The sequence below is a fragment of the Dendrobates tinctorius genome, unplaced genomic scaffold, assembly GCF_039654945.1.
Source record: "Dendrobates tinctorius isolate UK_male_01 unplaced genomic scaffold, ASM3965494v1 ptg000046l, whole genome shotgun sequence".
Taxonomy (NCBI): domain Eukaryota; kingdom Metazoa; phylum Chordata; class Amphibia; order Anura; family Dendrobatidae; genus Dendrobates; species Dendrobates tinctorius.
Window position 1 is genome coordinate 79,062,448 of NW_027361714.1, and position 25,127 is coordinate 79,087,574.

The window sequence follows — 25,127 nt, forward strand, 5'->3', positions numbered from 1 at the left end:
GGCAAGACTGTGCACAACAACAAGACAAAAGGTAGTTATACAGCATCAGCAAGGTCTCTCCCAGGCAAAGATTTCAAAGCAATCTGGGGATTCAAGATGTGCTGTTCAAGCTCTTTTGAAGAGTCAGTAAGTAATGGGCAACTTTGAGGACCACAGATGCAGTGCTCGTCCAATAAAACTAAGGGTAACAGATGAAAGACACGTAATGGTTTCTTGCCTTTATAATCAGAAGATGTCCAGCAGTACCATCAACTCAGAACAGGCAGCAACGAGAAGGACCCAGCTACACTCTTTTACTGAACTGGCAGTAACCAATGGGACCCAGCTACGCCCACCCATCTTCTGTTTAGAGATGTCAGTCCAGAAGTAGTCTACATGGAAGAATTGTGGCCAATAAGACAGGCCTTCAGCATTGAAACAAATCCAAGTGACTCAACCATGCACAAAAACATAGTAAATGGTAGCAGGTGCTCTGCCTTGATCGGTCAACATTTGAATTATTTCACTGTAACAGTAGGCACTTTGTTTGCTGAAGTCCTGGAGAGAGGTACAATTATAAGTGTCCTTGCAAATATGGGGCTGTTTTTCAACAAATAGAGTGTTGATTTTGTCAGGATTAAAGTAATGGTCTTCTCAATACTGAGAAATACAGGCAGTTATCTTTCGATCATGTAATACCATAAGGGAAGTGACTGATTGGATCCAAATTTATTTTGCAGCAAGATGATCCCAAATATATAGATTTAGATTTTTTTTTGGTTAATTAACTCTGTATTTTAATAATAGATAATTAATAATAATAATAAGTGTTAATAAAACTATTAACACTTACCGTATTTTTCGGACCATAAGACGCACCCAGGTTTTAGAGATGGAAAATAGGGAAAAAATATTTGAAGCAAAAAATGTGGTAAAATATTTAATAACAAACTATTATATGGGGTGTTATTATATATAACAGCATGTTATTATGTTGGAAGCTACGGGTAGAAGATGGTGCTGCGGGACCAGTGTGGTGTCTGTAAAGTACTATATGAAGACGCTGGAGGGTGAGTATAAGAATGGGGGCACAGGGCTTATATTTATAGCACCACTCCAGCGCTGAAAAATAACACTGGAGTGCTGCTTTAAGAACCCATGGGAGAACTATAACTCCCAGCATGTCCTGCAGATCCTATGGCATGCTGGGAGTTATAGTTCATCACAGGAGTGGCAGAGTGCTTTTCTATGTGTTGTAATTACTAAACTTTTAATTAATTCTTACTTGTACAGGCTGTGCTCACATTAGTGCAGGTCCTGCAGCCAGCCACGCTAGAAAACCGAAAGTATCTCTCTCTACAGCTTACAGGACCTACGGTGAGGTAATGAAGGGCTAGAGCATCACATGACTGCACAGAGCCCTCCCTCTTATCACCTCTTCACAGGTCCTGTAAGAGGAAGCTGCATTGTTTCTAGTGCGGTGTCTGCAGGATCTGTGGTGACATAATGAAGAGGGAAGGCTCTGTGCTGTCATGTGATGCTCTAGCCTGCTATCTTCATTACCTCACCACAGGTCCTATAATGACGGGCGCACTCAGCATCAGCACAGCCCGCACTGTGCTGTCAGGTATGCGATTGTGGCGATCTCTCCTGTGCCATCCAGCTCCAGCCGCTTCCTTCTCCACCGGACACAAGATCTCTCCAGCCGCTGGAGGAATCCGGCGCCGAGGAAATCATGTGGATCCGCTGTTTAAGTGAAGGAATATTCATTTTCTAATGAATATTCCTTCACTTTAAGCATCGGGACCACGTGGTTTCCCCAGCACCGGATTCCTGCAGCGGCAACATTTTCCTGCCTCCTGCGACTTTGATCCCACTTCGCCGCTGAACCCTCCCCACGTTATATTCGGACCATAAGACGCACCCCACACTTTCCTCCCAAATTTGGATGAAAAAAAGTGCGTCTTAGGCTACTTTCACACATCAGTTTTTTGCCATCAGGCAGGATCCGGCTATTTTTAGAAAAAACGGATCCGGCATAAATTTTGGAGAACTGTAGAAACGGATCCGTTTTTCTGCCGGATCCGTCTAGCAGGTTATATCTGTTTCCTGGGGGCTGGCCAACTGGATCTGAGCATGCGCAGACTTAAAAAAACGGATCCGATGGCTGGATCCGTCTTTTTCTGGATCCGGCGCATTCCGGCGCCCATAGACTTTCATTGTGGCAAAAAGCCGGAAGCGTCGGATCCGGCGCTTCCGGCTTTTCCGCCGGAGACAAAAAACGTTACAGTAGCCGTTTTTTCCAGACGCCGGAATGAGACAAGTAGCCGGATCTGGCAAAAAACGGATGAAACGCAATGCCATCCGGCGCGATCCGGCGCTAATGCAAGTCAATGGGGAAAAACTGGATCCGGCATTGCATTTCGCCGGATCCGGTTTTACAAAAAAAAGCCGGATCGCGCCTGACGGCGAAAAACTGATGTGTGAAAGAGGCCTTACGGTCCGAAAAATATGGTATATTTTGGAAAGTATTCTTACTTTGCAAAAGTTTTAGGCAATTGTATTAAAAATGCTGCACTGTATTGTATGTCATTTATATCAAATTCATACATAATTGCTAATAAACACTAAGCAGCTAAGAACTACTCCAGTGGCAATGTATAACAAAATATTGCTTATTCCTACTGAAAGTCATTGATAAGAAAAACTACACCTGGTGAAGGCAGTCCGTAACTGACCATTTCATGTTGACAGACAATAATAAAGATTATTTGAAGACTGCACTCACATTTTGAGAGTTATTTTAGATGTTATGGTTGACTGTTTAAAGCAAAGGAACCTGTCAGGTCTCGTGACTGTCTGCAACAGCTACCATAGCAGTACTGGGGCACACATCTTTTTTCTGATAAGGTGTTTTATGTGTAATACCAATTCTGCAATGTTTGAAAAATGTAGTTTTATTCTGCAGTGTTGCAAAAACTAATAAGGCAGAGCTAGTCTGGTAGGGTGTCTGTACACCAGGACTAGTCCCACCTCTGATTTTCTAATCACACCTTCAAGAGTATGACTGACAGGCTGCATACAGTACTCCCTGCCCACGGAGGTGTAATTCAAAGATCCAACTTAGTCCAGGGGAAGAGACGCCCTGCCGGACTGGTAGTGCCTCATTAGCTTATGCGCTGCTGCAGAATAAGGCAACATATTTCAACCAATGCATCCTTAGTATAGGACATGAAACACTTTATCACGTGTGACACTGTCACTGGAACTATATGTGAGGGGGGATATGTGTCATGAAGATTGCTTTCTTCCGTGATCTAAAAACTCACAAGTTTCTCTCCAGCATGATATGTGCTGAAGGAGTTAATCAGCCATGACAAGGGACCGGGTTTCTGGTGAGTAGGTAAGAGATGGTCGAGACGCCTACTCGCCAAATCTCCATCTCAAGGGTGTGACTCGGGAGTTAAATGTGCAGCCACTGCTTTTTTTTTTTTCTGTGTGTGTTTTTTGCTTTGCCGTTATGACGGAAAGGCCATGTTTATTTTGTTAAACCCTGCCTCGGTTTATGCTGTTCTATAATAAACCAGTAGTTGACTTACATAAGAAGCGTTCCTGTGTCTACCTTTGAAGGCAGCTGAGTGAGTCAACCCCTCACACACATTAGAAATATGCACCCTTTTGCAAGAGTAGCAGTTGCGGACTATCATGGGATCTAATAGGTCCCCTTTACTACTGTCTAGTATCAGAGAAACAACAGAGAAGACCTCAAACCTATGAGACAATTGGACAATTCTTCAGTCTAATGCAAACTGACACACGTCACCTCAATCATAACAGCCATCAAATAAGAATAACCCTTTATTTTGGACTTGTTTCATGGTATTTTTTTTTTAACCACAACATTCTTTACATCATCTGTGTTGAAAAGGGAGACGGTTATTTGATTGAGCTACTAGAATCTCATTAAAAAAATTAAAAAATCAACTGGGACCTTGTTGCATCATTCCCAAGAAGACTCATGGCTGTACTAGCTCAAAAGGGTGCTTCTACTCAATACTGAGCAAAGGGTCTGAATACTTATAACCATGTGATATTTCAGTTTTTCTACATTACTGGTTTTTTTTCAGTCAAGATGGGGTGCAGAGTGTACATTAATGACAACAAAATGAACTTTTTTGAATTTACCAAATGGCTGCAATGAAACAAAGAGTGAAAAAAGTTAAAGGGGTCTGAATACTTTCCATACCCACTGTTTAACAGCTTCCAATCTTCTATGAAGTCTTTCTACCACATTATGAAGTGTGTTAGAGGGAATTTTCACCCATTCATACAGATGAGCATTAGTGAGGATGAGATGACCTGGCTTGCAGTCCTCATTCTATTTCATCCTAAAGGTGTTCGATGGAATTGAGATCAGAATTCTGTTCTTCTACATCAAAGTCAAGCAACCACGTCTTTATATTTTGTGCACTGGTCCACAGTCATGCTGGAATAGAAGAGTCTTCTCCAAACTGATCCCACAAGGTTGGAAGCATATACTTGTCCAAAATAACCTAGTGTTTAGTGTCGGTGTCTTTGCCTGCTGCCCCTCATCCCCAGCAGGGGCGCCGACTTACTCACCACGACCCCCATTCCTCACTTCATTCTTCAGCTGCTGATGCCTGGGGTGCGCACAGATCCCCGGGCACTGTGCTTAGGGCGCACGTGTATGCAGTCCTATCCTCTTAAAGGGACAGCGCGCCATCCTAAAGTGTCCTCAGCCAATGGCTGGGAGAGACTCATTATTTAAGGCACCTTCACCTTCACCTTTGCAATGTTGTAAGTTTGTTCCTAAACACTCTTGTTAGTTCTCAGGTCCCAGTGCTCATATTCCTGTATATCTGCCTATCAGCCGTGCCTTCCCGCCTGTCTATCAGCCGTGTCCGCCTGCCTGTCTATCAGCCATAAAGTAGATATGACAGGCTCAAACCCCAACTTAGGTGCTCTGGGAAAAAACAAGACTAAAGTATAGGAGTAACCCCGGCACACTAATAACATGAAAGTAAAGTCTTCTCAACGACAGTCTTTAATTGTTGTGATTTTATTGATTGTGAAAAAAAAGGGTGGTGTTACAATCCAAAAAAGGGTGGTGTTACAATCCAACGTTTCAGCTCTACATCTCGAGCTTTCATCAGGGATATGACTAGATCCTTGGTTTTGAGGTGTGTGTATAAGTGGTATAGGTTTGCCTTTGTAGTCCAGCTGCTGGAACAGTACCTATAGTAACCACGATGTGTAGGGTCAGCACGTGACTCCCGTCCTTGTGTCCTAAATCTAGTCAGGTGTGGAGGAGGCCGGAAGCTGGACTACAAAGGCAAACCTATACCACTTATACACACACCTCAAAACCAAGGATCTAGTCATATCCCTGATGAAAGCTCGAGATGTAGAGCTGAAACGTTGGATTGTAACACCACCCTTTTTTGGATTGTAACACCATCCTTTTTTTTCACAATCAATAAAATCACAACAATTAAAGACTGTCGTTGAGAAGACTTTACTTTCATGTTATTAGTGTGCCGGGGTTACTCCTATACTTTTGTCTATCAGCCATGTCCGCCAGCCTATCAGCCGGTCTAGCCTGCACCTGCCTGTGCTCATCTCTACGCCAGCCGGTCCAGCCGCACTTGCCAGTGCTCTTCTCTGCGTCAGCCGCACCAGCCAGTGCTCATCTGTACATCAGCCTGTTCTGTCTGCATCCGTGGTTCCTGTGTTCTTATAGTGCCTGCCTGCATCTAATGTACTTTCCTTTAGGCCGTTCCATGTACCCGTCCCTAGGGGGTCAGCTGCCATCTACTCAATGTCAGTCTTGGTGTAGCACCTGGTCCACCTCCTTAGTCTCTCCTCGGATCATGGTATTGTATGCCGCTGTTTATCCGAGGTTGGATTAGGTGAGGCTCCTAGTTATGCCCTTTCCTTAGGCCCCGGTACAGTGGTTAGACCACCCAGCCCATTACGGTATGCTGAAGCTTTACGATTTCCCTTCACTGAAACTAAAGGGCATAAGTCTATCCCTGAAAAACAATCATATATCATTATACCTGTTCTACTAATCTTTACAGTTGTCATGATACAGTTATCACAATGTCAGACAGGTAACGTTTTCCTGGCATTTGCCAAACTTAGACCCGTCCAGCAGTCTACCAGATAAAGAAGCATGATTTGTCACTCCACAGAATAAGCTTCCACTGCTCCAAAGTCTGGATGCTTTAATCCACCCAATGTGTGTCATCCTGCTTGCTGATGTAAGGTTTGCATGCGGTTGCTTGACCATGGAAACCCATGTTAGGAAGCTTGGGCACAGTTTTGTGCTGATGTTAATTCCAGAGCAGATTTAGACAATTGTTGGGTGGGCAGAATGTTGGTGACTTTTATGCACTGTGTCCCAATGCACTCAGTAACCCCAGTCTTTAACTTTATGCGGTCTGTGTCTGCCACTTTATGGCTTCGTGTCACGCTGTGACTGTATATAAATAGTGAAAGAGGCCCTGCACTGTCCCTATGGCTGTAACTCTCACTATCCTTGCTCTCAAGGGTACCTCTAAAGGTGAGGAGGTTTGGGTCACCAGCCTTACTGTTTTCCTGTTATACCCTAAGCTGTCCCTTGACCCACCTCCAGGAGGCCTGGGACAGAAATGCTAGGGCATAAACACATAAGACAAATAGGGATAACAAAAAGCAACTAGTGTGCAAAACACTCACCAAAGGTAGAGACTAGAGAGGTGTTTTGGGAAGGGTAGGAATGTACAAACCAAATGGGAATAGGACAATGAGGAAAGCATACACCCAAAAACAGCATGCAACAATCTCCATCAGCAACAAAGATCTCCAACTCAGCACAGCAACTCCAAGGAGATTGGAATTGAAACTTTCACTACCAAAGAAGAGAATTTTATAGAGAGAGGAAATAACCAGGTCAGAAGCAAGTGGGAGATGGAGCTGCAAGTTTCTAACTAGCATAGAAAGGGTTGTTAACCTCTTCAGCACCAAAGGAAACAAAATCTATTTAATATGAAACACAAAGACATAGGCTAAATGGAAGATCTGTGATTCACAATACGTAGTGATCTTCTAACTTCACATCTCCCAGGAGGACATGACTCACTTGTGACAGTACGCAACCCCTTCTACAAGGGGCCACAGGACCCTCAGGCTCAGTTTATCCGGCTTTGCCAAATGAAAGGACCGTATCAACCTACTGGTATAAACCTCAGATGCGGGCATCCACATCCTCTCCTCTGGACCATACCTATTTCAATGTACCAGGTACTGTACAGAGTGACGAACCATATGGGAATCAATTATTTTTGCTACCTCAAATTCTAAATTTCAATCAATAATAACCGGCAGCGGTAGTAAAGATGACAGTTCCACAGGTGCAACAAATTTTTTTGAGCAAAGCCTAATTTCCAAGAAGGAACTTTCAGTTTAATTATTTTGGTGGACAGCCATACTAAATCATTCACCCCTGGGTCTGGACCTGACAATCATTTCTTATCAGTCATAAATTTGCATCTGTCACCCATAATCTTTAAATTATTCTGACCCCTTCCCACACAGATGAAAGCGAAGAAGAAAATTGTTCCTCCCCAGGAACCCCCAAAGACTGATCTTTACTGAAGGTACAGAATTAAAGATGGAGGTCATATGCGCCAAAAAATGGCTACTTACCAGTGGACTTGCTATGATGATTGCTTAAAACAAACTCAGCCAGTGGTAAAAAAGAAGACCAATCCTCCTGGTTATCTGACACAAAACATCTGAGGTATATCTCCAAACTTTGGTTTAAGCATTAGTTTGAGGATGGAATGCTGAAGAAAAGGATAGTTGCATCTATAAATGGGAAAAAAAATGCCCTCCAAAATTAAGATACAAATTGGGTACCCCATCAGACACCACATGGGAGGGAACCCCATGAAGCTTCATGATCTCAGAGACAGACACTTAAGCCAGTGTCTTAGTGTTAGGGAGAGCAGGTAAAGCAATAAAGTGCACCATTTTACTAAACCTATCCACCACAACTAAGATAATAATTTTAACAGAGTACAAAGGAAAATTTGTAATGAAACCCATGGATAAATGAGTCCATGGACGTTCAGGAATGGTTAATGGCAAAAGAGCCCCAGACAGATGACTATGCAGGGTCCTGGAACCTGCACCCGCAGACATTACGAGAGGACACAAAGTCAACATCAACCTTACACAACATAGACCACCAAAACCGACAAAAAAAGAGGACCAAGGTCGCTTTACTATCTGGGTGACCAGTCAGAGCTAAGTTATGATGCGCCTCTAAAATGATAAGATGCAGATGTACAGGTACAAACAATTTCCCTGAAGGACCAGTAGGGGTGTCCCATTGAGCCTCCCATACCTCGCCTTCAAGTTTAGGACACACTACGGGGATGATCAACCCTTCTTGTAAAATAGTGACAGCATCATCAGTACTCAAACCTACAGGGAAACTCCGAGACAAAGCATCCGCTTTGACATTCTTAATTCCAGGTTGGTAAGTGACTTCTAAATTAAACCTGGTGAAAAACAAAGACTATATAGCTTGCCTGTGGTTAAGACGTTTAGCAGATTCAAGGTACATTAAGTTTTTGTGATCAGTGATGACTGTGACACGGTGAACTGCCCCCTCCAAAAAATGTTGCCACTCCTCAAATGCCAACTTAGTGGCTAAAAGTTTCCTATTGCCGACATCATAGTTTTTTTCGGTTGATAATAACTTTGTGGACAAGAAGGCACATGGATGCCACTTACCAGGGGATGACCCTTGAGACAGTATAGCGCCGACCCCCACCTCAGAAGGATCAACCTAGACAATAATTGTTTCAGAAGCATTGAGTTGGATGAGTACCTGCGCAGTGGAAAAATACCTCTTCAAAGAAGAAAATACATGCAGATAATAGTTTTCGAATCCAAAAAAGCGAGGTATATTAGGAAGGGTAGGAATGTACAAACCAAATGGGCTTAGGACAATGAGGATAGCATACATGCAAAAACAGCAAGCAAAAATCTCCAGCAGCAACAATGATCTCAAACTCAGCACAATGACTCCAATAAGCTAGGAAGTAAAACTTTCACTGGCAAGGAAGAGAAGGTCTGGCCAGATTTTATAGAGAGAGGAAATGACCAGGTCAGAAACAGCTGTGAGATGGACCTGCAAGTTTCTAACCAGCATAGAAAGGGTTGTTAACTTCTTCAGCACGAAAGGAAATAAAATCCATTTAATATAAAACAAACACACAGGCTAAATGGAAGATATGCAATTCAAAACACGTGATTTTCTAGCCCCAGATCTCCCAGGAGGACGTGATCCACTCGTGACACTTTGCTTCTGTGGGTCCTAAATGCTTTTACTTTTCAGTAATCCCAATCACAGTCGATAATGGAATATTTTCGGTGGAAGAAATTTCATGAACTGACTTGTTACAACGGTGGCAATTACAATAATTATTATTTATTATTTAAAGGCCTTCGGCTCAATCTCAAACTATGGCAACTTGATGGATGAATGCCCTATAGGAAGATCGATCTTGTGTAAGCATAGATAGGTCCACAAGGGTATTTTAGTTTCAAACCATCAGGTTGCTGGTCTTCCTCTTTACTTTGTTTCTTCTATTCTCCCGACCATGAGGTTCTTCTCCAGTAATTGCTGTCTTCGTATAATGTGTCCAAAGTAGGCATGTCATAGTTTAGTGATCCTTGCTTCGAGTGACATGTCTGGCTTGATTTGTTCCAAAATTGATTTGTTTGTTCTTCTTGACACTACAGTACTACCTGCAAATTCTGAGAACTCTTTAGAACAAATCATTCTCTCACAAATGTTAGTAAAGCCAGACTGCATGGCTAGGGGCTGGTTTTATAAATCTGTGGCAATGGAACTGAATTCAATAATTAAGAGTTGTGTCCCAGTACTTTTTGTCTATAAAATTCATTAAATGCTGTGACGGTTCCTGGAGTGGACCCTCTGGGCACCAACCCACCTAGGGCGAGCTGACCTAGTGAGGACCACCCCCTATACAGGGAGTGGCAGGGGCAAGCCCAAGGGGATAAGGTACCAGGACTGCTGGAACCAGGTGGCCGGCTCACAGGAGACACAAATGAGTGTGTCTGCAGGAAGCAACTAGACGTGTGCAAAGCGTGGACACGGAGACACGCAGGGTACAGGACAATACAAGGCGTGTACACGGGAGTGCGCTAGATACAGGACAGTGCAAAGCGAATACACGAGAGAACGTATGGCGCGCACAGGCAAGCATGCCCGGGTGCAGGCAAAGCAGGGCGCGTGCAAGGGAGCACGCAAGGACACAGAGTAAGGCAGTAACAGAGCGTGAGCTAAAGAACAAGACAGAGGAGAGGGCAGAGCGTAGGTACAGAGCATGTGCTGGGAAGCACGACAAGGCAGAGTGCAGGAACGAAGTAACAGGCAAGGTACAGGCACAGAGCACAAGACAGAGAACCTGAGTACAGCATGCAGCCAAGCAAGGACCAAGCCGACCAGGCTAGGAAGCACAACAATAATCAGGCACCTCCCATAGGAGGACAAGACTAGAGACAGAGCCGAGTAGAGCACGCGAGCGCACTAACAACATAGTGTAGCCATAGAATAGGTACGAGAGGTGCTCGTGCACAACGGGACCCCCGAAGCAGCCGCGGCACCGGAGTGGTGATGTTACGCCCGAGGTCCCGCCCCCAGGTGAGAGCGGCGTCACAGGCGGCGTGACAAATGGCAGTGATAGACTCACTATAGTAACTGCAAGAGGTACTGAAAAAATACTGTACATACCCGGTTTCCTTCTTAGTCTTGGAAGATGCTGGGCGCTTACTCAAATCTGAAATGTTGTTAATTTTAATGTTGTTTTGCTGTAGAGATAATCCAGCATTTGTATTTTGATCCTAAAATGATAAAATGATATGATTAAAGCACATTAGAAAAAAATAATTAAAAATGAAAATTTTTATACATATAGTGAGGTAGCGCTGTTATTCGGGTGGGGATTCTCGCTCAGCAGCCACAAAATCAGATCCGGCACAGATTTTCCATCACATCATAGCAGTCCATGTGGTTTATTAGGCATCATAAACCCATAGAAGCAACATAAAGATCATATAAACGGCATAGCGTCCATGACAGAGCTTCACTCTGTTAGCAATGTCCAATACGCAGGCTTTTCAACCTCACAGTTATATCTCATCCCGTCAGGGTTCTCTCATGGCTGCTTCTCCATACTGCAGACATTCATTCCCTCCAGGGAACTCTCAGGCACTTGCAGCCATTAAACACAGTGTCCACATGCTGTCAGGAAGGTAGCCACACAAGACCTTCCAAACGGACCAATCGGGTCCCTGCATTCACCACATGTGACCTACCCTGGCCACATTATATGGTCCATAGCCACGCCCATCGGGTCACATGACTATGACCTCATCACAGGTCCTTCAACCACACATATACACTTAACAATAGCGTTATTAAACACACCAACACACCCCCTGGGTGGGTTTGTAGGTAACTAGTCCCTGACACATTGAACCAGCACCTCAGCATTATCACTGCTGATTAACACACACATAAATCTCCATCTCAAGGCCACCCACCTTGAGATACATAAGGGTAATTCAGTATCTTGCCATTCATCCACTCTCCTGGGACATCCATACAGCGCCCTCTAGTGGACACAGTGGTCACTACACCACAATATATATATACACTCACTGGCCACTTTATTAGGTACACCATGCTAGTAAGGGGTTGGACCCCCTTTTGCCTTCAGAACTGCCTCAATTCTTCGTGGCAGAGATTCAACAAGGTGCTGGAAGCATTCCTCAGAGATTTTGGACCATATTGACATGATGGCATCACACAGTTGGAGCAGATTTGTCGGCTGCACATCCCTGATGCGAATCTCCCGTTCCACCACATCCCAAAGATGCTCTATTGGATTGAGATCTGGTGACTGAGGAGGCCATTTGAGTACAGTAAACTCATTGTCATGTTCAAGAAACCAATCTGAGATGATTCGAGCTTTATGACATGGCGCATTATCCTGCTGAAAGTAGCCATCAGATGTTGGGTACATTGTGGTCATAAAGGGATGGACATGGTCAGCAACAATACTCAGGTAGGCTGTGGCGTTGCAACGATGCTCAATTGGTACCAAGGGGCCCAAAGAGTGCCCAGAAAAAATTCCCCACACCATGACACCACCACCACCAGCCTGAACCGTTGATACAAGGCAGGATGGATCCATGCTTTCATGTTGTTTACGCCAAATTCTGACCCTACCATCCGAATGTCGCAGCAGAAATCGAGACTCATCAGACCAGGCAACGTTTTTCCAATCTTCTACTGTCCAATTTCGATGAGCTTGTGCAAATTGTAGCCTCAGTTTCCTGTTCTTAGCTGAGAGGAGTGGTACCCAGTGTGGTCTTCTGCTGCTGTAGCCCATCTGCCTCAAAGTTCGACGCACTGTGCGTTCAGAGATGCTCTTCTGCCTACCTTGGTTGTAACGGGTGGCAATTTGAGTCACTGTTGCCTTTCTATCAGCTCGAACCAGTCTGCCCATTCTCCTCTGACCTCTGGCATCAACATGGCATTTCCGGCCACAGAACTGCCGCTCACTGGATTTTTTTTCTTTTTCGGACAATTCTCTGTAAACCCTAGAGATGGTTGTGCGTGAAAATCCCAGTAGATCAGCAGTTTCTGAAATTCTCAGACCAGCCCTTCTGGCACCAACAATCATGCCACGTTCAAAGGCACTCAAATCACCTTTCTTCCCCATACTGATGCTCGGTTTGAACTGCAGGAGATTGTCTTGACCATGTCTACATGCCTAAATGCACTGAGTTGCCGCCATGTGATTGGCTGATTAGAAATTAAGTCTTAACACACAGTTGGACAGGTGTACCTAATAAAGTGGCCAGTGAGTGTATATATATATATATATATATATAGTGGGGGGAAAAAGTATTTAGTCAGCCACCAATTGTGCAAGTTCTCCCACTTAAAAAGATGAAAGAGGTCTGTAATTGATATCATAGGTAGAACACAACTATAAGAGTCAAAATGAGAAAACGAATCCAGAAAATCACCTTGTCTGATTTGGCAAGATTAATTTTTCAAGTTATGGTGGAAAATAAGTATTTGAACATTCAGCCCCAGTCACACACAGCGATCTCACCAGCGAGATCGCTGTGTGTGACACCTATCAGCGGCCGGCCGGGTATCGCTGATCATTGTGGAAAGCCCTGGACATTTTTTCGGTCATTGGTCTCCCGCTGGCCAGCACGCATCGCTGCCTGTGGCAGGTGGGAGACCAGCGATCAGCGACGCTGGAGCTGGTAACCAAGGTAAACAGCGGGTTTCTAAGCTCCCTGCACCAGCGCGCCGGTATCTAAGGTACACAGCGATACTGCGCGCTCGGCGTCGCTGGTGCTGATAGCTGGTGAAGCTGCCTGTTTGGCAGCTCACCAGCGATCATGTAGCGACACACCAGCGATCCTGACAAGTTCATATCGTTGTCGGGATCGCTGGTGAGTCGTTATGTGTGACAGGGCCCTAAGTCTTCACAAGGTCGGCACACACTGTTGGTGGTATGTTGGCCCATTCCTCCATGCAGATCTCCTAGAGCAGTGATGTTTTGGGACTGTGACTGGCCAACACGGTTTTTAAATCCCTCCAAAGGTTTTCTATGGGGTTGAAATCTGGAGACTGACTAGGCCACTTGAGGACCTTCATATGCTTCTTACGAAGCCACTCCTTCGTTGCCCTGGTGGTGTGCTTGGAATCATTATCATGCAGAAATACCCTTCCATGTTTCATCTTCAATGCCCTTGCTGATGGAAGGATGTTTGAACGCCCGGACATGTACTGGCTTAAGCAGGGGGACACGTCTGGCACTGCAGGATCTGAGTCCCTGGTGGCATAGTGTGTTACTGATGGTAGCCTTTGTTACGGTGGTCCCAGCGCTATACAAGTCATTCACTAGGTCCCCCCGTGTGGTTCTGGGACTTTTGCTCACCGTTCTTATGACCCCACGGGGAGAGATTTTTTGTGGTGCCCCAGATCGAGGGAGATTATCAATGACCTTGTATGTCTTCCATTTTCTTATTATTGCTCCCACAGTTGATTTCATCACACCAAGCTGCTTGCCTATTGCAGATTCAGTCTTCCCAGCCTGGTGCAAGGCTACTATTTTGTTTCTGGTGTCCTCCGACAGCTCTTTGGTCTTCACCATAGTGGAGTTTGGAGTGTGACTGTTTGAGGTTGTGGACAAGTGTCTTTTACACTGATAACAAGTTCAAACAGGTACCATTACTACAGGTAATGCGAGGAGAACAGAGGAGCCTCTTAAAGACTAATATAAACCTATAAATATACAGCAGCAGATACCCAGTAAATTTTAAAAGATAATACATTTTATTGAATACTAAATAACACACCATTTTTTTTTTAAATTTTGCAAACACAGGGATAGTTATACCCAATATTAAGAGTAACGTAGTAACATAGTTATTAAGGTTGAAGGAAGACATTAAGTCCATCTAGTTCAACCCATATCCTATCCTAACTTGTCCTAACATGTTTAATAGATTAAATACCATTAAAGTATTGTTACTATTATGATTTGGACTAGAGAAAAAAAGAAAAAGCATCCAATTCTTTGGCAAAACAATAAAATGCTGTTAGTGCTTATAAGCTTCGATGTATAAAAAATAGTAATTTATGAATTCTCAAATAATAGGTTTGATCGCAGTGAGCCAGGGGTTAATGTGTCGGGGGGCGGTCCGGGACCGCCGCTGACACATAGTGCCGGGTGTCAGCTGTAATAATCAGCTGACATCCAGCCGCCATCAGCGTCGCCCCCTGCCAGGAGCGTCGCTGATCGCTGAGACGTACTATCTCGTCCCCGGTCATAGGGGCCCGGGTACCGTGGACGGGATAGTACGTCTGATGTCAGAAAGGGGTTAAAGAAGAAGTTACAGGTCTGTGAGAGCCAGAAATCTTGCATGTTTTTAGGTGACCAAATATTTTTTTCCACCATAATTTGCTAAATAAATCTTGCCAAATCAGACAAGGTGATATCCTGGATTTGTTTGCTCATTTTGACTCTCATAGTTGTGGTCTACCTATGATGTCAATTACAGGCTCAACTTTTTAAGTGGGAAAACTTGCACAATTGGTGGCTGAATAAATACTTTTTTCCCCACTGTATATACAGTGCCTTGCGAAAGTATTCGGCCCCCTGGAACTTTTCAACCTTTTCCCACATATCATGCTTCAAACATGAAGATACCAAATGTAAATTTTTGGTGAAGAATCAACAACAAGTGGGACACAATGGTGAAGTTGAACAAAATTTATTGGTTATTTTAAATTTTTGGGGAAATTCAAAAACTGAAAAGTGGAGCGTGCAATATTATTCAGCCCCTTTACTTTCAGTGCAGCAAACTCACTCCAGAAGTTCATTGTGGATCTCTGAATGATCCAATGTTGTCCTAAATGACTAAAGATGATAAATATAATCCACCTATGTATAATCAAGTCTCCGTATAAATGCACCTGCTCTGTGATAGTCTCAGGGTTCTGTTTGAAGCGCAGAGAGCATCATGAAGACCAAGGAACACAACAGGCAGGTCCGTGATACTGTTGTGGAGAAGTTTAAAGCAGGATTTGGATACAAAATGATTTCCAAAACTTTACACATCCCAAGGAGCACTGTGCAAGCGATCATACTGAAATGGAAGGAGTATCATACCACTGCAAATCTACCAAGACCCGGCCATCCCTCTAAACTTTCATCTCAAACACGGAGAAGACTGATCAGAGATGCAGCCAAGAGGCCCATGATCACTCTGGATGAACTTCAGAGATCTACAGCTGAGGTGGGACAGTCTGTCCATAGGACAACAATCAGTCATACACTGAACAAATCTGACCTTTATGGAAGAGTGGCAAGAAAAAAGCCATTTCTCAAAGATATCCATAAAAAGTGTTGTTTAAAGTTTGCAACAAGCCACCTGGGAGACACCCCTAACATGTGGAAGAAGGTGCTCTGGTCAGATAAAACCAAAACTGAACTTTTAGGCAACAATGCCAAATGATGTTTGGCGTAAAGGCAACACAGCTCATCACCCTGAACACACCATCCCCACTGTCAAACATGTTGGAGGCAGCATCATGTTATGGGCCTGCTTTTCTTCAGCAGGGACAGAAAAGATGGTTAAAATTGATGGGAAGATGGATGGAGCCAAATACAGGACCATTCTTGAAGAAAACCTGTTGGAGTCTGCAAAAGACCTGAGACTGGGACGGAGATTTGTCTTCCAACAAGACAATGATCCCAAACATAAAGCAAAATCTACAAAGGAATGGTTCACAAATAAACATATCCAGGTGTTAGAATGGCCAAGTCAAAGTCCAGACCTGAATCCAATCGAGAATGTGTGGAAAGAGCTGAAAACTGCTGTTCACAAATGATCTCCATCAAACCTCACTGAGCTCGAGCTGTTTGCCGAGGAAGAATGGGCAAGAATTTCAGTCTCTCGATGTAGAAAACTGATAGAGACATACCCCAAGCGACTTGTAGCTGTAATCGCAGCAAAAGGTGGCGCAACAAAGTATTAATTAAAAGGGGCCGAATAATATTACACGCCCCACTTTTCAGTTTATGAATTTCCACAAAAATTTAAAATTTAAAATAACCAATAAATTTTGTTCAACTTCACAATTGTGTCCAAATTGTTGTTGATTCTTCACCAAAAATTTACATTTGGTATCTTATGTTTGAAGCATGATATGTGGGAAAAGGTTGAAAAGTTCCAGTTGGCCGAATACATTCGCAAGGAACTGTATATATAGCACCCTTAAACTCTTTCCAGAAAGTGAAGTATTTCTTCCAGAAAATGATTGCAATTATGTATGTTTTGTTATACACATGCTTATTTCCTTTGTGTGTATTGGAACAATACAAAAACATACAATAAAAGGCAGATTGGACATCATTTCACATAAAACCAAAAAAAAAAAAAAATTGGACGGACAAAATTGTTGGTAACCAACTTTGCTTCAAGCACGTGATGCACTTTCAAACTCACCTGTGGCAAGTAACAGGTTTGGACAATATGAAAATCACTCCTGAAGCCATATAAAAAGGGGAGAAATTGATTCTATCTTTGCATTGTATGTCTGTGTGTGTGCCACACTAAGCAGGAAGAACAGAAACAGGAGAAGAGACCTGTCTGAGGACTTGAGAACCAAAATACTGTAGTTGAAAAATATCTACAATCTCAAGTTTACAAATTCATCTTCAGAGATTTTGATGTTCCTTTGTCCACCATGCGCAACATAATCAAGAAGTTTACAACTCATGGTACTGAAGCTAATCTCCCTGGATGTGGATGGCAGAGAAAAATTGACGAAAAGCTGCAGCGCAGAATAGTCCAGATGGTGGATAAGCTGCCCCAATCAAGTTCCAAAGAGATTCAAGCTGTCCTGCAGGCTCAGGGTGCATCAGTGTCAGCGTAAACTATGGTCGACATTTGAATGAAATGAAAATCTATGACAGAAGACCCAGGAGGATCTCACTGTGTAATTGCAATAATATTATGGGAGAAATACTTCATTTTATGGAACTATTTCAAGGGTGCCAAAACTTTCAGCCATGACTGTACATTATACATATCCTACATCCAACAGCACATTTACTTACCCATGATAGATCTGGAGTACTGGATCTCTTTCTCCATATCTCAGGATTATTTTTCTGTGGCAGTAATACCCATGCTGCATGCTCCTGTAGAACCTCCATGGCTTTCTCTGCATTTGTAACCTACACAAAGTTATTAGTAACATTAGTTATGTCTATGGCTGCTGGCTGGTTTACGCAACCTATATTCATTCATCAGACCAAAGAAGAGCATGTTTTCAGATACCTCTGTAAATTGTGATTGGCGCAGCAGCTCATCTACTTTCTTGTGCTGTTTGAGCTTTGTTAAAAATTTTTGCTGCCACGGATCTTTCTTAGGTTTGATCTAGAAGGAAAAGGCAAAAATACAATAGCTATGATCAACATAAATGCATACAAATTTATAATAGCAACTTTTGTTTTCTAAAAATCCATATTGCTTACTTGACTAGCTTTAAAATAATGGAATTTTCATTTTACACAAATTAAAGGCTAACTCTGGCAGGGACACATAAGATTTTTTTTGCCAGATTCCACCTTCACATCTCCCTTCAGAATCAGAGACACACCAGATCTGCAGGCCTTCCTGGTTGACTTCTGAAAAGTTTTCAATGAGCCTGGTTGTGTATCTTCTTCTGCTTCTTCCCATCTCAGACTGCGTAAGGGAGATCTGTCTGTAAGCCATTATGCTATCTGCTACCGCACCCTGTCTTCCAAACCAGGTTGGAACGATGAAACTTTGGTAGCAGCATTCTGGGAGACATTGTCTGGAAGGATCAAGGACGAATTGGCTGGTCATGACATCCCTGCCACTCAAGACAAATTGATTTCCCTGGCAATCCAGATCGACCTCAGTTTCCAGAAGTGGACCAGAGAGGTGACATGTGAGAGGAGACCAGCAAATTTGGTTCCATCCTTCCAGAGTCTATTTGTTCCCCAGCTGAAGCCATGCAAGTCAGTCTTGTTAGGCTGGCAGAGCAACGTTGTTATGTCAAAGAAGTGTGCTATGGCTGCAGAACATTTCATTCGCTGCTATCCTGTGACGTCTGAAAAACTCCAAATCCTAGGGCCAATGGGTGAAACCACCCTAGGTGAGAGTGAAACTTCTTCACCACTGACAATGAATGTATCCATATCATGCGGAGGTACCTGGTTAGTTGAAATAGCTCACCTTGACTCTGGGAAATTTCTTGCAGCAAGCCGTGGTGAATAAATATCATTCCCGTCCAAAGTCTCCAGAATCGGTTGAAAATATCATCCGTCAAAGGAAAGGCTCTGTCCGAATTTGTTCAATTTGTAACTGAGCAAACAGAGCTCCAGATAGGAGCATTGCATTAGGAGATCGCCTTATATGTGCTGTCTGGTTTGTTTCATCTACTTCTCTTAGGTCTTCCATGGCAGAGAACTCATGAGTCCATTCTAGACTGGAGATCTGGTGAAGCACTTTGTTGGGAACAGTTGTGTTACGAGAGGTGTCTGGTTCATGTACATCCAGTTCAGCTGCCTGTGTTGCCATCTTCTCCTCCAGATCTGCTAGTCGCCGACTCATCGTGTGCTGTTGTCTCCGAAAGAAGGGAAGCAGAGACGAAATCTCAACACAGTTACGGCTATTGTTCCAGTAATATGCTCCAAGGAACTTCCTGGCCTCCTGGACATATATTCATGGACACCAGTTTGGAGATGGACCCAGAAAGGGTATCTTCAGTTCCCAATGGACTGGAGTGATCATGGTCCCATAAAGATGTCATGGGAGTCCAAGAAGAGGAGTCTGGCTCCATTTCTGCAGAGAGTTCTCGCAGGCTTGAAGAAGATGGGGCATAAGGGGGGGTCCTGTAACACTAATGCGGGCGCCCCTGCATGGCACTCTTTCTCCTCCATGCAGCGATGCTTACTGTTCTGTGAGCGCTTCCCAGCAGCGCTCACCTGTTCTTAACGGGGCAGTGAGAGCACTTGCAAAATGCCCACAGAGGCGTCTTGCATAAAAGACACCTTTCCAAAAGGGAGGTGCCTGAGGAACCCCAGTAGTGCCCTACATTGGACCTGGCAACATACAGTTGCACACACTGTTCTTGTATCCTGTGAAGTTCCTTTGTGTTCCTGTTCCCGTATAGTCTGAATGTGACTCTGAACTCTGACTCGGCTATGGCGGTACCGGAACCTGAAGCTGCTCCGGCGGTTTCTGAACCTGAAGCTGCTCCGGCGGTACCTTAACCTGAAGCCGCTCCAGAAACTGGTGTTGTCTGAATGTGAACCTATCCCAATATTCTGTGTTGGCTGCACTGTTATACCAGTATCTGAATCCAGCCTTGAATGTGACTCTGAGTCCAGCCCTTGTCAGCGAAACTAACCCCAGCAGCTGCAGTACCGTGACTGCCCAGGAGTCAGGGCCGGACTGGGACTAAAATTCAGCCCTGGCATTTGAAGTTACACAGGCCCACTAGTCACATGGTGACTATATAATATCTTTGTACACTTGTAGGTTACAAGAAGTGAGAGGAGATTAACACGACTATATAACATGTAGTCACAGCTGTGCCCAGTATTTCAGCTCAGTCCTATTTATTGCTTTTAGGTACAGTACTCCTCCCAAATCTCTGTCCCCTTTTGTACGCACGGTAACAGAATTCCTGGCAGAACTGCTCTCTATTGGGCAACCAGACCCCCTGGTCATAGCCGCCCCTATCATACCTCACAACTTTTGAAGAAGGGAAAGATGGACAAAGACTGCGGCGCGCATAGCGCGCCGCAGCAAATTTTGCCCACGCCCAGCCACACCCATTTCACAACTAGTCACACCCATGTACACACCTAATCGCACCCATTTAGCACTGCTGATCACACTGACTGGTACTGAGGGCACAGTGGCTGGCATTATGGGCACACTGACTGGCACTAAGGAAGAGAGAAAACAGAGAGAGAGAGAAAAAAGAAAACCGAGAGAGAAAGAAAGGGGAAAGAAAGAAAGAACAGTGAGAGATAGAGAAAGAACAGAGAGAGACAGAGAAAGAACAGAGAGAGAAAGAAAGAGGGGAAAGAAAGAAAGAACAGTAAGAGACAAAGAAAGAACAGTGAGAGACAGAGAAAGAACAGAGAGAGAAAGAAAGAGGGGAAAGAAAGAAAGAACAGAGAGAGACAGAGAAAGAACAGAGAGAGAAAGAAAGAAGTAAAGAAAAGAAAGAAAGAACAGAGAGAAAGAGAGGAAAGAAAAAGAAAGAAGAGGGGAAGAAAGAACAGAGAGAAAAAAGAAAGATTAGAGAGAGAAAGAAAGAACAGAGAGAGAAAGAAAGAACAGAGAGAGAAAGAAAATGAGGGAAAGACAGAACAGAGAATGAAAGAACAGAGAAAGAAAGAAAAAGAGAGAAAGAAATAAAGAAAGATTCTACAAAGATACTATAGCAGCCCGGCTCCCATTGTAGTGCCCACCTGAGCCTCCCGGTGCAGGACGTATCATGATCCGCTCACATGGCCGGCATCCCCGATTCCAAGGCGATCCTGCTGTCTGCGCTGTCGGAGGAGGACACGGTGATGGATCTGAAGCATTCCTGGTTCCGTCACAATCTCCTCAAGAAATTCTCATTTCCGGTCAGCTTCCAGCACATCACTTCAGGTGGAACGTCATGTGTGTGTTTTAAAATGCTCCTCGGGGCTCCGCCGTGTACTCCTGTGTCCGTGGGAAAAGCCCGCTTTGTATGCTTTGTACACACTTGGCTCCTCTCCGTACATCCCGTACACATATGGCTCCACTCCATACACACGGCTCCACTCCGACTACCTCGTACACACGTGGCTCCTCTCCGTACACCTCGTACACGCGCGGCTCCGCTCCGTACACCTCGTACACGCGCGGCTCCGCTCCGTACACCTCGTACACGCGCGGCTCCGCTCCGTACACCTCGTACACGCGCGGCTCCGCTCCGTACACCTCGTACACACGGCTCCTCTCCGTACACCTTGTACACACGGCTCCTCTCCGTACACCTCGTACACACGGCTCCTCTCCGTACACCTCATACACACGGCTCCTCTCCGTACACCTCGTACACACACACGGCTCCGCTACGTACATCTCGTACACACGGCTCCTCTCCGTACACCTCGTACACACGGCTCCTCTCCGTACACTTCGTACACGCGCGGCTCCTCTCCGTACACGCGCGGCTCCTCTCCGTACACCTCGTACACACGCGGCTCCTCTCCGTACACCTCGTACACGCGCGGCTCCTCTCCGTACACCTCGTACACGCGCGGCTCCTCTTCGTACACGCGCGGCTCCTCTCCGTACACCTCGTACACGCGCGGCTCCGCTCCGTACACCTTGTACACACGGCTCCTCTCCGTACACCTCGTACACGTGCGGCTCCTCTCCGTACACCTCGTACACGTGCGGCTCCTCTCCGTACACCTCGTACACGTGCGGCTCCTCTCCGTACACCTCGTACACACACGGCTCCGCTCCGTACATGCGTGGCTCCGCTCCGTACACCTCATACACACGGCTCCGCTCCGTACACCTCATACACACGGCTCCACCTCGTACACACACACGGCTCCGCTCCGTACACCTCATACACACGGCTCCACCTCGTACACACACAGGGCTCCGCTCCGTACACCTCGTACACACGGCTCCGCTCCGTACACCTCGTACACACGGCTCCGCTCCGTACACCTCGTACACACACGGCTCCGCTCCATACACCTCGTACACACAGGGCTCCGCTCCGTACACCTCGTACACTCACGGCTCCGCTCCGTACACCTCGTACACACGGCTCCACCTCGTACACACACAGGGCTCCGCTCCGTACACCTCGTACACTCACGGCTCCGCTCCGTACACCTCGTACACTCACGGCTCCGCTCCGTACACCTCGTACACGCGCGGCTCCTCTCCGTACACCTCGTACACGCGCGGCTCCTCTCCGTACACCTCGTACACACGGCTCCTCTCCGTACACCTCGTACACACGGCTCCACCTCGTACACACACAGGGCTCCGCTCCGTACACCTCGTACACGCGCGGCTCCGCTCCGTACACCTCGTACACGCGCGGCTCCGCTCCGTACACCTCGTACACGCGCGGCTCCTCTCCGTACACCTCGTACACGCGCGGCTCCTCTCCGTACACCTCGTACACACGGCTCCTCTCCGTACACCTCGTACACACGGCTCCTCTCCGTACACCTCGTACACACGGCTCCTCTCTGTACACCTCGTACACGCGCGGCTCCTCTCCGTACACCTCGTACACGCGCGGCTCCTCTCCGTACACCTCGTACACGCGCGGCTCCTCTCCGTACACCTCGTACACGCGCGGCTCCTCTCCGTACACCTCGTACACGCGCGGCTCCTCTCCGTACACCTCTTACACTCACGGCTCCGCTCCGTACACCTCGTACACTCACGGCTCCGCTCCGTACACCTCGTACACTCACGGCTCCGCTCCGTACACCTCGTACACTCACGGCTCCGCTCCGTACACCTCGTACACTCACGGCTCCGCTCCGTACACCTCGTACACTCACGGCTGCGCTCCGTACACCTCGTACACTCACGGCTGCGCTCCGTACACCTCGTACACACACGGTTCCGCTCCGTACACCTCGTACACACACGGCTCCGCTCCGTACACCTCGTACACTCACGGCTCCGCTCCGTACACCTCGTACACTCACGGCTGCGCTCCGTACACCTCGTACACACACGGTTCCGCTCCGTACACCTCGTACACACACAGCTCTGCTACATCCACACTGTAAATCCTGACCCAACACATACTTACCTCAACCAGTACCATGACAACAGCAAAGCAGAGTCTTGCAGACGGTAGAGGCAAGGCTGAGCGCACAGGACCTGTGATGAGGTCACAGGAGGGGCGGAGTCAGTGGTGACATGATCGGGGGTCTGGACAAAGGCTCCTGCTGATCATGTGACCCCCTGACTCCTCCCCTCCTGTGACCTCATCACAGGTCCTGCGAACAGAGCGAGCAGGCAAGCGAGTGCGACGCTGTGAGTGGCTGCGGAGGGGAGGGGGTCTCATGCTAAGGCGAGGATGGGGTGCGTGGGGGGGAGGCGTGGCGGCTTATCTCCCTGCAGTGCGGGAGGAACTTGAAACTATCACCGCCGTGCCCGCAGAGGGCCAGCGGCAGGAGCAACAGTGGCTGCAGCAGCTGGCAAGCGGCCACCCGCGGCCCACGTGACAGCGGCCCAGCGGGAAAATGCCCGGTTGGTTATATTGCCAATCCGGGCCTGCCAGGAGTGGTACCTGGCAGTAACCTGTAGCTCTGCCTGACTCCACCATCAGGAGCTCCAGTGTAAACCAGGTAGCCGCTTAGATATGCCCCTACTTGGTAAGCCTGGCCCCATGGCACAATGGGTCCACAAACTACATGTGCCACCTGCGGGCATGACACCATGGATGCCGCACAACCTGCACTGAAAGCAATACATTTCTTGTTCAGAAGTTGCAGAGCCTCAGAAGCCTTTAATTGGCTGCAGTGGTCAGGTGACTAGAAAAGCATATAGGATATTTTTGTGATGACACGCTCATCTACTCTCCTCACTATTGCACCCAAACACAGGCTTCAGTGGTTCAGAAGGCATCACTTCCTGTGATTTCGTAGTCCAACAGAGAGGCCTGCTGGTTTGCCTCTGCTTTCATTTTAGGAGTATCCTTTCTTAGAAAAAAAAACTGTGTGTTGGAAAGCCCCTTTAAGTTGCAGCATGACTTTGTGTCGGGCCTACCAATCAGGAGAGGCACCAAGGGATCCTGGCAGAATGTAGGAAGTTCATAGGGTTCAATTCCAGTGGCCACAATCTACTTTCATGGCTACTTGATCAGGGTCCAAACTAATGATCAGGTCTTTCCATCTCCCCAGCAGCAAGCTTCCTCTGCTCCTGTGCACCTTGTGTTACCATCGGTAAGGTCACACTTCTTGGCTTTATAGTCCAGCTCAGGTAGCAGCATGCAGCTGTAATAGAGTGCAGGAGAATAGTATGTCACCACGGAACAGACGGACCAACAGTTAAAGGGAGGTTTATTTACAGGGGATAACACTGACAAGATTAACTGTGTAAATATGAATATACTGAAAACGAGTTATGAAAGCAGACAAAAGGCATTAACAGTATTGAACAGTAATAAAGGTAATTTTCCTATGGGGAACTTATCAGTCTGAAGGGGTCTTGATTGTAGAGTCACTCTTCTCCAACGTTGGGGCCGAATCACCAGCAGCACTTGTAGTCTGAAGTACTCTGTATCCTGTGCCTTTAACAGTTTCCAGCCGAGATACGCAGGGTTACTGCGGGAGCCAGAGGGGCATGAGACAAACGATATCCCCTATGCTCCAGGTCCTTCTTTCCAACTCCGCAGCGGTGCTTTACCACCGGAATCAGGGGCTCTGCATTAACAC

The 25,127-nt window shown here is 46.1% G+C and overlaps 1 protein-coding gene across 1 annotated transcript in view; it reads right to left on the minus strand.

Moving 5' to 3' along the window:
- Positions 1–8,292: 8,292 nt before the first annotated feature.
- LOC141089665 (putative uncharacterized protein C6orf183) overlaps positions 8,293–25,127 on the minus strand; it is a 91,916-nt gene continuing 75,081 nt past the window's right edge. The window contains exons 11-15 of the mRNA XM_073576147.1: positions 17,962–18,060; positions 17,739–17,858; positions 10,814–10,923; positions 8,393–8,549; positions 8,293–8,310 (exon numbers count right to left, since the gene is read on the minus strand). Of these exons, the coding sequence (XP_073432248.1) occupies positions 8,293–8,310; positions 8,393–8,549; positions 10,814–10,923; positions 17,739–17,858; positions 17,962–18,060 (504 nt within the window). The remainder of the gene's footprint in view (positions 8,311–8,392; positions 8,550–10,813; positions 10,924–17,738; positions 17,859–17,961; positions 18,061–25,127) is intronic.